Below are 12,273 nucleotides of genomic sequence, written 5' to 3'. Positions count from 1 at the left end.
ACAGACACACCATATCCAAATCCGACCTTACTTGCAAAAAAAAAAAAAGTTAAACTGTGTGATAACAGTTGAAGCCTTACACATAAAACACATACCAACAAACAGTAAAATCAACACCTGGCCTGTGACCAGTATAGAAACAACCACGAAACCACCACCATCTATTATCTTCCTCAGATAAGCTCTGCAAAGAAGAAATCTTTGCAGAGCTTATTTCGAAAAAGAAATCAGAAATGCCTCCCAAATTATTACTATTATATAAGTTATTCACTAAAAAAAAATTCTGTATAATCATCACTGTTAATATTAGAACATGTGTTGTAAATGCATAATACAGAGGCAAAGAGTGTTATTAAAATTAAAATTATTAACTGAAATCCAATGTAGAAAAATTTTATATAAAATTATACTCAAGATAACTATTGTACATATATTTGTAAATATTCTAGCAATGAATAAAAATATTATTATTACGAGACACCTGTAAAGGAGTCCATGGACTCATCGCGGGGAAGGCGCACAACTCACCGTCTATGCTACTTAACATTCCATCTACACTCTACATTCAACAGTGTACATAAATATTTATTTATTTATTTTTAATTTTTTAAAAGTATCTTCACATTTTTATACGATTCTTTTATGTATAACTTCCGCAAAAGACACAGTACAATGAGCATTTTCATTATTATATTAGCTTTTAAACTTAATTTTGACGAGTCACTGACCAATCGTCATTGATTAGAAGAATCAAATTAAATCCCAATTTTATTTTCAATAAATTAAAAGTTAATAAAACAACTCTCAACACTCATTCTTGTCAGTTTGAGTTCTGTTATAGGAGTCTTTTATTTTAAATAAAGAAATTTATCATTTATTTTACTAACATGTTCAGCTTGCGTCATCCATACTTTCATACAGCGCTCAATTGCAGCAACGACATCTGGCTTTTTCGAAAACTGGACGCAGTCATCAATTGTTTTAACTTCACTTAAATCGAAATCACGGCATTCCCTCAGAATAACTCCTCGTGTCATGCTAATATGGGCAACTTGAAAGAAAATAACAAAACGTGTTACTGAATTTTTATTGGACACTTAATTAAATAATGAATTAATTGGCATACATTATATAAAATTTTTAAAGTTCTTATAATAATAATTATTTCCTAGTAATGAAATGTTACTTGTTATTTAATAATGTCCAAATGCTTATCTATATAGGAAGGTGTCTGTGTGGCAAGCCAATTTGAAATGGGGGCAGGGAACCTTCTCCCTTATAACAACCAAGCGATCAACCTGTACAATGATACCCCTAAAACAAATAACGAAAAAAATCAGGAGAGTAGATTAGTTATATTTCTCTCTCTCTCTCTCTCTCTCTAGTCGGTCTTAATGAGATTGAGGAGAGGTGGGTGGGGGGGGATTTCATCTTGCAAAACAAAACAAACAAACAAAAAACAGTCGTCGTGAATAAGCATGCAATTAACAGACTTAATTACATTCGTCTCGTGATCTTAGTTTGTTTTGAATAATTCAAATTTGTTTACTTAGCAATCCACTGCTGCTCTGAGCAGAGGAATCTACTGGTGCGACGTTTTCATAAATCACTATCCTTGCTTGTAATTATTAAATAGTCATCATAACTGGTGATTTGTGCAATCTACTTTAAACAGCTGCAGTTTCATTTGCAATACAGTTAACGCATCTTACTCTCCATCAGTCGTACGCATATATATGAATATACATGGTCAGTAGTGCACTCAGGATTTAATCTTGGGGGGGGGGGGGTAGCGAGTTGAGTAGACGATTTGAGAATACGCATCGCATACGACCTATGACTGAGCATCTGCAATGATCGTTAATTCATAAATAGTATAGAAATAGAAGACACGACACAACATAAATAAAATAAAAAATGAATTTTAATTAGGAAAAAGATTTTTGGAAAATTTTCTAGTGTTTTTTCCTTTTTTCTGTGGGGGGGGCAGGACTCCTAGCCCCCCCCTCTGGGTGCGCCACTGTACATGGTGATCCTCCATCCTTCCATAAACTTTAAAGGTGTATCTACGCCTGAGGTCTCAAAATTTACATTTCCGAAATACGGCCATTTGTGGTTGCAGCACAAACACCGACAACCCGCAATGAAGATTGAAAGCAAAATATCAAGAAATAAATTCCTTTATAGCTGACAAGAAATGAAACATTGTTGCATGAATGTGCCTCACAGTAGGTATTCAAAATTATCTTTTCCAGATGAGACGTCTCAACATTGACAACCATGCAGCTGTTAAGAGGTCTCACCACAGACAACATTCCTGTTTGAAAGTTCTTAGCTGATATCTTATGACAGTGTATGTATATTCAACGTGTTCCTGCAGTTTGTCTATATTATCCACTTGGTAGAGTATTTTAATGATTTCAAATGGCCCGAACAATAAAAAGTATATCAACCACATGGTCTCCTAGGAGAAGACCATATAATAGGCACACTTCGACCAGTGTGGTGAAGCTCTGTCAATCATAAACCATGTTTCTACTGCATGCCAAGGGAACGTCATCCAGTACATCATGGAAGATATTTTTTATGTTTTGCAAGAAGTCGCTGTGTAAGGGTCATGTAAGCCTCTTCGTAGACGGATTAACACTTTCCATTAATCTGTCTCCAAAGATACCTGCCCCTGCTTTCGTGGAGAATTGCTACTGATGCGTTGACTGAATAACTGATTGGGCCAATTGTTTTGATAACTGAAAAGCATCTTGAGCGAATATTGTCTCGTTTGTGAAAAGTACACAGGAAAGAAATCGTTAGACCAGCATACTTGTTACAGAGATCACTGATAAAATACTATACTTTACAGGACGATAATCATCTTGTAAAAGATAATGATAGGATAAAGAAATGAAAGAAATGATAGGATAAAGCCGATTTTCATGAAGAACCTTCCGTATAACTGCTTGGGAGACTATGCAACCTGAAGCAGTATATTTTACACAGTTTCGAGTACCCCTCACGGTTTTTGTCACAATCCTTGAATTCGTGGTACAAAAGTAGTGCTACTCTTACAAAGGTGGTGATTAATACTAGTGAACTTTCAAGAGCATGGAATTCAACGACCAGGAAAGTCTTGAAAAAGCAGACGCGTTTGTGCATTTCCGTTGGCAAGGCCATAGTAATGGTGCATATTAACCAATTCAGAAACATGAACTTATCTTCCATTGCAAACTACTGACGTATGATTTAAAAAAAAACACTAAAAAACGAAGAGCAAATGTTACCTGCTTAAGATGAATTTGACTGGACGCAAATCTAGGCACATCTTGCATACGATTCTGGTTATTTACAAATTCATCATTTTGGGCCTACTGCTTTGCATATTGTTCGCTTTCGTACTACAACTACATATCGTTGAAATGAAAGGTTTTTGGGATTAATGTTTATTGGGACCTTTTGGTAAGTTTTGAAGTGAAGAGTGCACCTTTAAAAGTTATGCCACGGGGAAGGGATAGACTCACTCTGTATATAGTTGAGATGTTATACTAGAGTAGTATTCCCCCCCCCCTCGTTAGTGTTCCGTACTGGCTTTCGACTCTACAAAACTTTGTTTTGTTTCGCTTCAGTTCGTAGTTCTTGACATCGCTGCTCATGCTCCGTGGCGCCATTTATAAGTCACAAATGATCCTCTAATTTTTTTATGATAAAGCGAAATGATACTAATCAGCAGCGGTATAGTCTGCTTTTTTGGTAGTGTTTACATACACTTTTTTGCAGTCTTAGATCCTTCTTTCAATGTGCCATGCATTGTGAGTTGAAGATCATTAACATAAACTGTGAGATCATTATCAGACATTCTCTCGTGAGTGTTTGTTGTATGAATTATCTACTGGAACCTAAGGAGCAGTCAGGCTCCACCGTTAGCCAATAAGAGATAACTTGCGCAACATTATCACTATTTTTAAATGGCATTTGGCAAAAAGAAAGCAGACAAATATCTCCTTCTCATTCCGATTTGCCATAACACATTCTCTAACCATAACATAAGAATCTATTTCAGACAATATACTATTGTCTGAAATAGTGTAGATTCTGCTATCGATTTTCTTGAGTTTACGGGACGAAGAAAAAGCGTTTTCGGGATTTATAATAAATAGCTTCCATTATTTTCACCTTCAGAAATAGTGATAAATTATATTTTTACTTCTCGATGATCAAATCGAAAAAAAAAAAAAAAAGAAACAAATTTTGTTTCTTTCGGCGATCAGAAGACAAATGAAACACTCGTACTTGACTCTTTTTCTACAGCATGTGTAATTATGTCTACAATGTTTTAAGAAATATTTTTTTTTATGTTTACACAAGCATCAAAACTATCCGGCAAACTAATCAGTTAGATTTGTGAAATCGCAAATCGGTACTTTACAGAAAATCACATGTTATTTTAATTATGGAGAAGTAGGAGCATGGAACAAAAAATCAAATTCAGTACACAACACAATGACAATTATATGAAACGTATTGTGAAGAATGAGCGACTCATTCATAAGTATTTTTTTCAGCCTCATATTTTTTATCGAAATCATATTCATTGCCTTAGAAATAGCTAGCTGATATTATGATGAAATTTTTAAAGTTGAAGAAATGTATTCAAAAACTGGACATAAGAAATATGTAAGACAGGAAAAGGAAAATGTTCCAATTTAAGCTAATCCCACAAAAATTGGGATACCTAACAACTTTGTATTAAACGCAAAAATCAGGATGCCTAACAACTAGAAGGTTTGGTTCATGTACCATCATCCTCTGGTTCAACTACCATCTATCCAATTCCCGTCTATCCAAGATGGGTTGAATATTCTGATTAGGTATTTTAGGCAATTTTAATGCAACTGGCCTGCTATTCCTCTGCTGCATCTCTCTAATGGATAAGTATTTTGTGTCTGTAGATAGGTGTGTTCACGTAATCTGTTTGTGGGATGAAAAATCCGTGTTTCTGGAAAGTTTTCCCCTGACACAAGGATTTTTCATCCTAGTTAACTCATATTCAAAGTTTTTCGCTTCTTAGACAGAATTCGAACCCAGCTCTTTCCAGCCAAAGTGCTTCGTCTTTACTAACTGAGCTTCGGAGATGGCTCAAGTATACGAGAACGCAAATCCACCACTGTCGCAAGAGTAATGCGACATTTGTTTTTCAGAAGACTTGAGTTCAAATCCTGCCAACATAAGGACTTATAATGGCTTACCAGATAAAGGTGAGTTAGCCAATTGCGATAAGATCTGTATTCCTAGAAAATCGAATTTTTACACAGAGACTGGTAGGAGAACATATACAGTGACACGGATATTGGCTTTATGGTTTTTATCGCCTCAGTAATTATAAATCAATATCTACTGAAGAACAACGTGATCATATGCTTCATAAATGCTGATTTCAGAGCGTTACATTTTTTTTTTTTTTGCTTTTAGGACAACCTGCGAATTGCGTATAGCTTAAAATGACCATGAGTCATTTGTAACATCGAGTTTTCACAGCTGATTCCTCGAGTGCGAACCTTAGCTCAGTCAGTAGCGAGTATGCCTTTGATTTTAGAGATATGTATTAATTTCGAATAAGATTAATTAACACAAGAACGTCCTAAACGAGGAAAGTCCCATACGGAATTCGATGGTGAGTTAGCCGCTATAACTAAGATGGAGAGGTTATTGATCCAATAAAACAGAATAATCGGACAGATAATACATGCTCTGAAAGACAGCAAACTAAATAGACACGATTATCCATTATATTAATCAGGTTTATATGAAGCTAAGTTAGTGTTTCGTGACAGGCCATTAGACTTAGCTTGTTAATTAAAGATGATGTTTTATGGTTTTAATGACACAAGTACAGCAAAGGTCATACTACGCCATGTCAAAGGTTGTAGCAGCACATAAGGTAAGACAATCAGAAACATCTATGCACGCAACGGGATTTTTAACCCGCGACCTGTTGGTTGGAGAGCAGGTACGCTAACCACTCGGTCAACCAGGCTGGCGGAGAAGATGAGATTAGGACCGTACAATTGCAAAGGACAGCTTAAATCTGGGAGATATAAAACAAACGGAATATTGTACTGAATGTTAATATTTCAATATTAAATTTATTTAATACTGAAATCAAAGTAATCAGTTTATTAAATTTAAGAAATTTATTAAATTTACAATACAGGGTGTTTCAAAGAGAATGACCTGATTTAAAATAATTATATTTAATTATGAAAATGTGATACAGTTACAAAATAAATTACCAAGTATGAAGTAAGGCCTAAAGTTTTACTCACCACAATTACAATCACAAGTACAATTACAATTACAAATGATTACCACAATTACAATTACAATTTTCAAATCGGGACATTCTTTTTGAAACACTCTGTATTAAATTATAAAATAATGTAGGGGAAATAAGCGGTCATCTTACCTTTCAAGCAATCGAGTATTGACCCAAATCCGTACAAAACTTCATCACGAAGTGCCTTGTCATCTTCGCTAGGATTTGCAGCGAGAGCTTTATCCATTGTGATTTCCACGTATGGAAGATAAACAAGCTTCAATAGGCGACGTAAAGCACCGAATAAATAAGTACTTGATACATTAAGAGATGTGCATAAGAACACCTACACAGAAAGAGTAATATATGAAACGTCTTCATGCTGATAAACAATGGCATAACTACTACTACTACAGCGAAATTCTGCAACGTGAAGACACTTCGAGGGCTTTAATAGATTCAGCTATACTTTTAGAAGCATCGAGAAGTCCAAAGAATTGCAACAACCCAAAAGTTATAGTTATGCCACTGCTGATTAAGTTCAATAATGGAATCAATTCACAAGTTTATTCGATGGGTGTACATTCATTAAAAAAAGAGTGATTAATGCTATTGCTATAACGTTAAGTTATATATCGGGGATTTGAATATTTCACACAAGTCGATATCGTCACCAGCCCCCACTGACAGTGGGGGAAGTGGCGATATTGAAAGGAGAATTTGAAAGGAGAGAATTTGTTCAGGAATCCAAATTATTCTCGACAAAGAAATTATATTCTCGTTAATGCTTTATCCAAGCGAAAACAAACAAAATTTGCTCGTGTAGTATCTTCACGACTAGAGTACTTGTATACAAAGACTATTTTGATTTTACATCTATTTACTTAATATCTCATAATGCAAAGCACACTTCCCTTTGATCGTGCATTTGCTATGCATTATAGAAAATATTACTAACAAGATCGTTTTCGACCTTTATTGAGGCGCTGTTAAAGTGCAGGGATACCTCTTCAAAAATTCTAGGTGATCTACAAGATCACTCTAAATCTCATTGAGCGACCCGAAATGAATTTCGGGTCGCTCAGTGAGATTTCTTTTATGTTGTCCATCCAACTCTTTTGGGATCTTCCTCTTCTTCTTAATAGTCTCATCTACGCCCATAATTGAAATGAATCAATTGGCTTTCTGTCTTTCTTCTTAATAATCCAGCTTTCACATCCATACATCACTACTGAAAATATCATTGCCTTGACAATTCTAACTTTTGTGGCCTTATCACACCCCTATCCTTCATAATTTTTGTCAGGTTTAACATAGTTTTTCCCCTCCTTTTTTAACCCTTCTTTTAATTACATTTAATACTTGCTATCATTTCTGCTTCTGGACCCCCTCCCCCCCCAGTAAATCATAACTTTCAACGATCTCTATTTTATCTCCCTCTATTATAAATTCATTTAAATTACCAGAAACTATCACTTTTGTTTTGCTGATGTTTAAATTAAGTTCAGCTTTGTTACTTTCCCTCTTAACCAATAGAATCAACCTTTAGCTCTTCCTTGGTTTCTACTATGAGCGTTGTGTCATCTGCATATCTTAAATTATGCCAGCAATCTTAATTCCAACTGTGTCTTTGTCTATGTCAGCCATTCTCATAATAATATATATTCGCTATAAATAGTAAAAAGTTAGGACGACAGTATTCAACTCTGTCGAACCCCTTTTCCCACTCGCACACTATTTCTCCAAAGATTATTTTTACTGAAGCTTTTTGAGTTTTCATACAGCTCTTATCAAGATAATTAGATGCTTAGAAATTCCAATTGACCCCATTACAATCCACAGTATTTTCTGTTCCACGCAATCAAAAGCTTTCTTATAATCAATAAAACAGACGAATACTTCCTTCTGAAATTCTCTTGTTCTTTTTATAATCCATCTCGTGTTTACTATTTGGTCCTTTACCTCTCCTAAAGCCTGCCTGTTGTTGCGGCATTTTTATCTATTCACATATGGGCTCCAGCCTTTGTTGGATCATTTTCTGCATAACTTTACCTACATAATTTTCATAATATCTGGATTTTATTTTATTATTATTTATCTTTTTTGGAATTAGGATGAATACTGATCTTTTCCAATCTGTAGACAAGTATATTTTCGTCCAAACCTGTTGACAAATTTCATGTTCAATACTTCATTTTGTCTCAATAATTCCACTGGCTTTCTCCAGTGGAATTATTGACACTCCATCAGCTTCAGGCGGCAGTTATTCCGTTGCTGATATCACTTGGCTTTTCGTTATTATGGAATATCCTGAACAAATTCTCTTCTTTCAAGTTCTCCTTTAATATTATGTATTTTTATTTGTGATACAAATCCTCTACATACTCTTTCCATCTTTTTTTTTTCACTGCTTGTTCTTCCTAATATTAGTCAGTAACATCTGATTTGGTAAGAATTAATCATATCGGTACTCTATTTTTACAAATGTATGAAACAATCAATCTTTTTATTTCAGTAATTGCTAATAATGACAGATATAATTTTATATTTTACATGAAATTATATTCTTGTTAAAAATACTTTCAGCAACTCTCTCTGATCCAGATATTTTAATAGTAAGGTGATACGCTTTTTTACTACTGGTATATGGAAAATATGTGATTTCTGCATTAATTCGATCTTTCTATCTTCCTGGATCTGGCTCCCAGTGATAATGTTTAAATAATTTTCGTCTTTTTGGCTTGCTTGCTTCCTTGGTTGGGAGTAGACCCGGTTCTGCTCGGTGGTAGGTGTTTGCCTGCCACTGAGTAGAGCCATCGCTCAGTTTTCTGTCCTGAAGTGATTCTAGTCAGGAATCATGAGTTTAGTGATCTTACAACTTGAACTTAAAACTGCTAAAAGAAAGGACAAGAGGTTGATTCTTTGTTTACAAGATCACCAGGAATCGAAAACGATTGGATGGCACATAACAACAACAACAATAACAATTAAAATATCCTCTTTCCTCCTATCTCATACATGGAGAATGATTCATGTGTCCATTTAGATTTATTCAAGATATACAAAAACAAAATACATGCCAGCCTTAATTAACCTAACTCTTCAGTTAGGGAACAATGCTTGTCGTTCATTCAAGTCTAGAAAAAACAGTGTATTTAGAAAGGTACATGCAAGCCTACATGCAAAAATACATTCCTAAACCTAAACGGGTTGTAAGGTTTACGTTTACGACAAGATTAAATTACTAATATTACAAATACTTAATAATAATAACAAGATGGTTAACTATTGCATGTTAGTGCCATCGTTCATAATATTCATTTGAAGCATTCTGTACTTACGTTATGAATATTTTTTGATTTTATAGCTGCTCCTTTATTCTCTTTTATAAATAAACAGCATCTTCCTGATAGCATTGGTTTCTCCTCTTGGTCGTTGGTCACTAAATTAACTTTGATTCCGTGATTACGCACTCCTTCTACCAAATGGGTGAAGGTTATTTGACCTTCGAATACAAATAAAACTCAGTATAAAAATTAGAAACCCAATGTATTTAAAAAAGTAAATTTCATTGCAACTATACATAAATACTTGCTCATATAGCTACATTGAATTGAACTCAATAACAAAATTATTCAGCCAGTCTGAAGGATTTTTTTAATCATTGCTGTCATCCTGATTCATTTACTAGTGCATTTACATATTAACATTTTATGAAAAGCAAAATTAATAAATTTTGCTTTTCATAAAATGAATTAATATATAAATAAAATAATTAATATATTTTCTTATCAGAAATTGATAAGAAAATATATTACCATTGCTACAGAAAATGTAGAAGTGTATAATAATTGAGCAATATCTGAAAAATCATTGGTATAAAGAAGTTGTAACGAAAAGCTAATTAGGAATTCCTTCCTCCGTCTCTATTACTATTAATATATAAATGAATAAATGGCAACGCCGGATTTGGAAGATACTCTGCATGGATGAAAATAAAATTTGTAATATATGAAACTATTGTTATTAATTATGATTGTATGAAAGATATTTAAAATTTAAACAGAGAACTATGTTTGTAATTAGGCTCAATGTTTTTGATGTTGATATCATTTTTCGTTATAATTAAATAAAAAGGAAAAAACCAAGTCTTTCGTTTGCACTTTACGAAAGACTTGGGCTCGAATCTAGTCGCCGAAAAATTTTCTAAGCCTTTTCTCGACCGGTTCCCGAGTTAGCCGATCTCTGGCACGGGCAAGCGAGTTTTTCCTCCCGGAAACTTAGGTTTCTCGTCCCGTAAACTCAAGAAAATCGGCTGTTGAACCCACACTATTGTGTTAGGCTAGGGAAAAATATTGTGTTAGGTTAGGGAACACGAGATGGTGGCGCTTGTTAGCCGTCTTCTTCACTGCGTACCGATTAATTAGTGATAGTCTTGGGCTACCAGTGGAGATTGAACTGCCTACTCAGTTTCCAAAAGTTAAATAGGACTAAAACGGCCTCTCCTACTCCCCATGCGGGAACAAAAAAGGCGTTAGCTGATTTTATGATTTAAATAAAAGAGAATTATTCATTGGGAATGGTTGTATTAGATGTTAGAGATATTTTTCTCGTGTTCTGACGACGTCTTTAACTGAAACGAACGTTCACATGTAAACTTGATAAGACCTAATTTGGACTATTGTATGCAAGTCTGGTTTCCTGGTGTCCGTTGTGATTTTGATATATTGAAGAGAGTGCAAAGGAGCGTGTTAAAAATGATATCAGGATTGTAGAATATTGATTATGAAGATAGATTGAGAATTTGTAGACTGCAGACACTAGCAAACAAGAAAGAGAGGTGATATGATTGAGACTTACAAACTTCTGAAAGGGTCATGCAGGATTTCAATTGATGGAATTTTTCAATTTATGGAGGGTGGGGAAAGGACAGGAGGACATTCTTGGAAGCCGAGAATGAAGGCTGCTAAGAAGGGGGGAGAGGCTAGATTTTTCTCTCAGAGGGTGGTGCGCGATTGGAATGGATTGCCATTGGATGTTGTGAGTGCAAGCAGTGTGAATGAATTCAAGAATAAGTATGATAGCTGGTGTATGAGTATGTGGCCTCCCTCGATGAGTCTCTGATTCCCTGGAGGTCTATCATAATAATAATAATAATAACAGATTAAAAATACAACAAAGTACTTGTAAAAACAATTTAATGCAATTAATAACTTGTCGAAAATAAACTTTATAAATATTACAAATTAAAACTAAACCTTCAATATGGTTCATTTTTCGCATAATTCGTCCAAAAACAACTTGGATGTGATTTTGACAATAGAGTAAACACAGACTTTGGGTTAAGTAAAATGGTTCTGATTTTTAGGAATTTTTATGTAATTTATTTTTCATTTGTTAAAATATCAATATCAAGACTTAAACATTTAATTTTGAATTTGATTCATTGGTCACATTGGATTTTGAACTGAGTACTGCAGGTCATTGATGTCTCATTGAGTAGTCAATAAACTTTGGATTACCATTAAACACTGTGGTATATTGATAAACCCAAGGATGTCGGGAATAAATAAAATAAAATAAAACAAATCCTCTAATGCCCTTTTTTTTTCTCCCAGACCATAACTAACTTTGGAAATCAGTAGTTAGATATCTCCACAATTAATCATTAGTGAAGCATTGTAAACTATAACGTTAGTCGCTATAATATATAAAAATTAAAGAGTTATGTTTATAAAAAAATTATAAAGTTGTAAGTGTATAAAAATTATAAAGTTAGTCGCTATAAATTATAAAAATTATAAACCTTCCATAATTAAAATTGCAAAAATTTAAATACAAAACGCCGATTTACAGAAATTTCATTTAAAGACGGCACAGAATTATTTGTTCTTCCAGGCACGTGAATCTGAGCATCGTCATCATTATAGTAAATATTAATTGTTACGACCTTATCACAGTTTCGC

General features: G+C 34.1%; 1 protein-coding gene across 1 annotated transcript in view; it reads right to left on the bottom strand.

The window, feature by feature from the left end:
* The window catches only part of LOC150110257 (dynein axonemal heavy chain 5-like), a 972,373-nt gene that overhangs the window by 938,762 nt on the left and 21,338 nt on the right, over nt 1-12,273 (bottom strand). Inside the window, exons 3-5 of the mRNA XM_090394637.1 lie at nt 9,649-9,812; nt 6,458-6,653; nt 888-1,051 (exon numbers count right to left, since the gene is read on the bottom strand). Of these exons, the coding sequence (XP_090250763.1) occupies nt 888-1,051; nt 6,458-6,653; nt 9,649-9,812 (524 nt within the window). The remainder of the gene's footprint in view (nt 1-887; nt 1,052-6,457; nt 6,654-9,648; nt 9,813-12,273) is intronic.

This window comes from Typopeltis vanoorti, chromosome 1 (genome assembly GCF_054136105.1).
Source record: "Typopeltis vanoorti isolate ZY-2024b chromosome 1, IOZ_Tvanoo_1.0, whole genome shotgun sequence".
Classification (NCBI taxonomy): Eukaryota; Metazoa; Arthropoda; class Arachnida; order Uropygi; family Thelyphonidae; genus Typopeltis; species Typopeltis vanoorti.
This window is presented reverse-complemented; position numbering and strand designations above follow the sequence as displayed.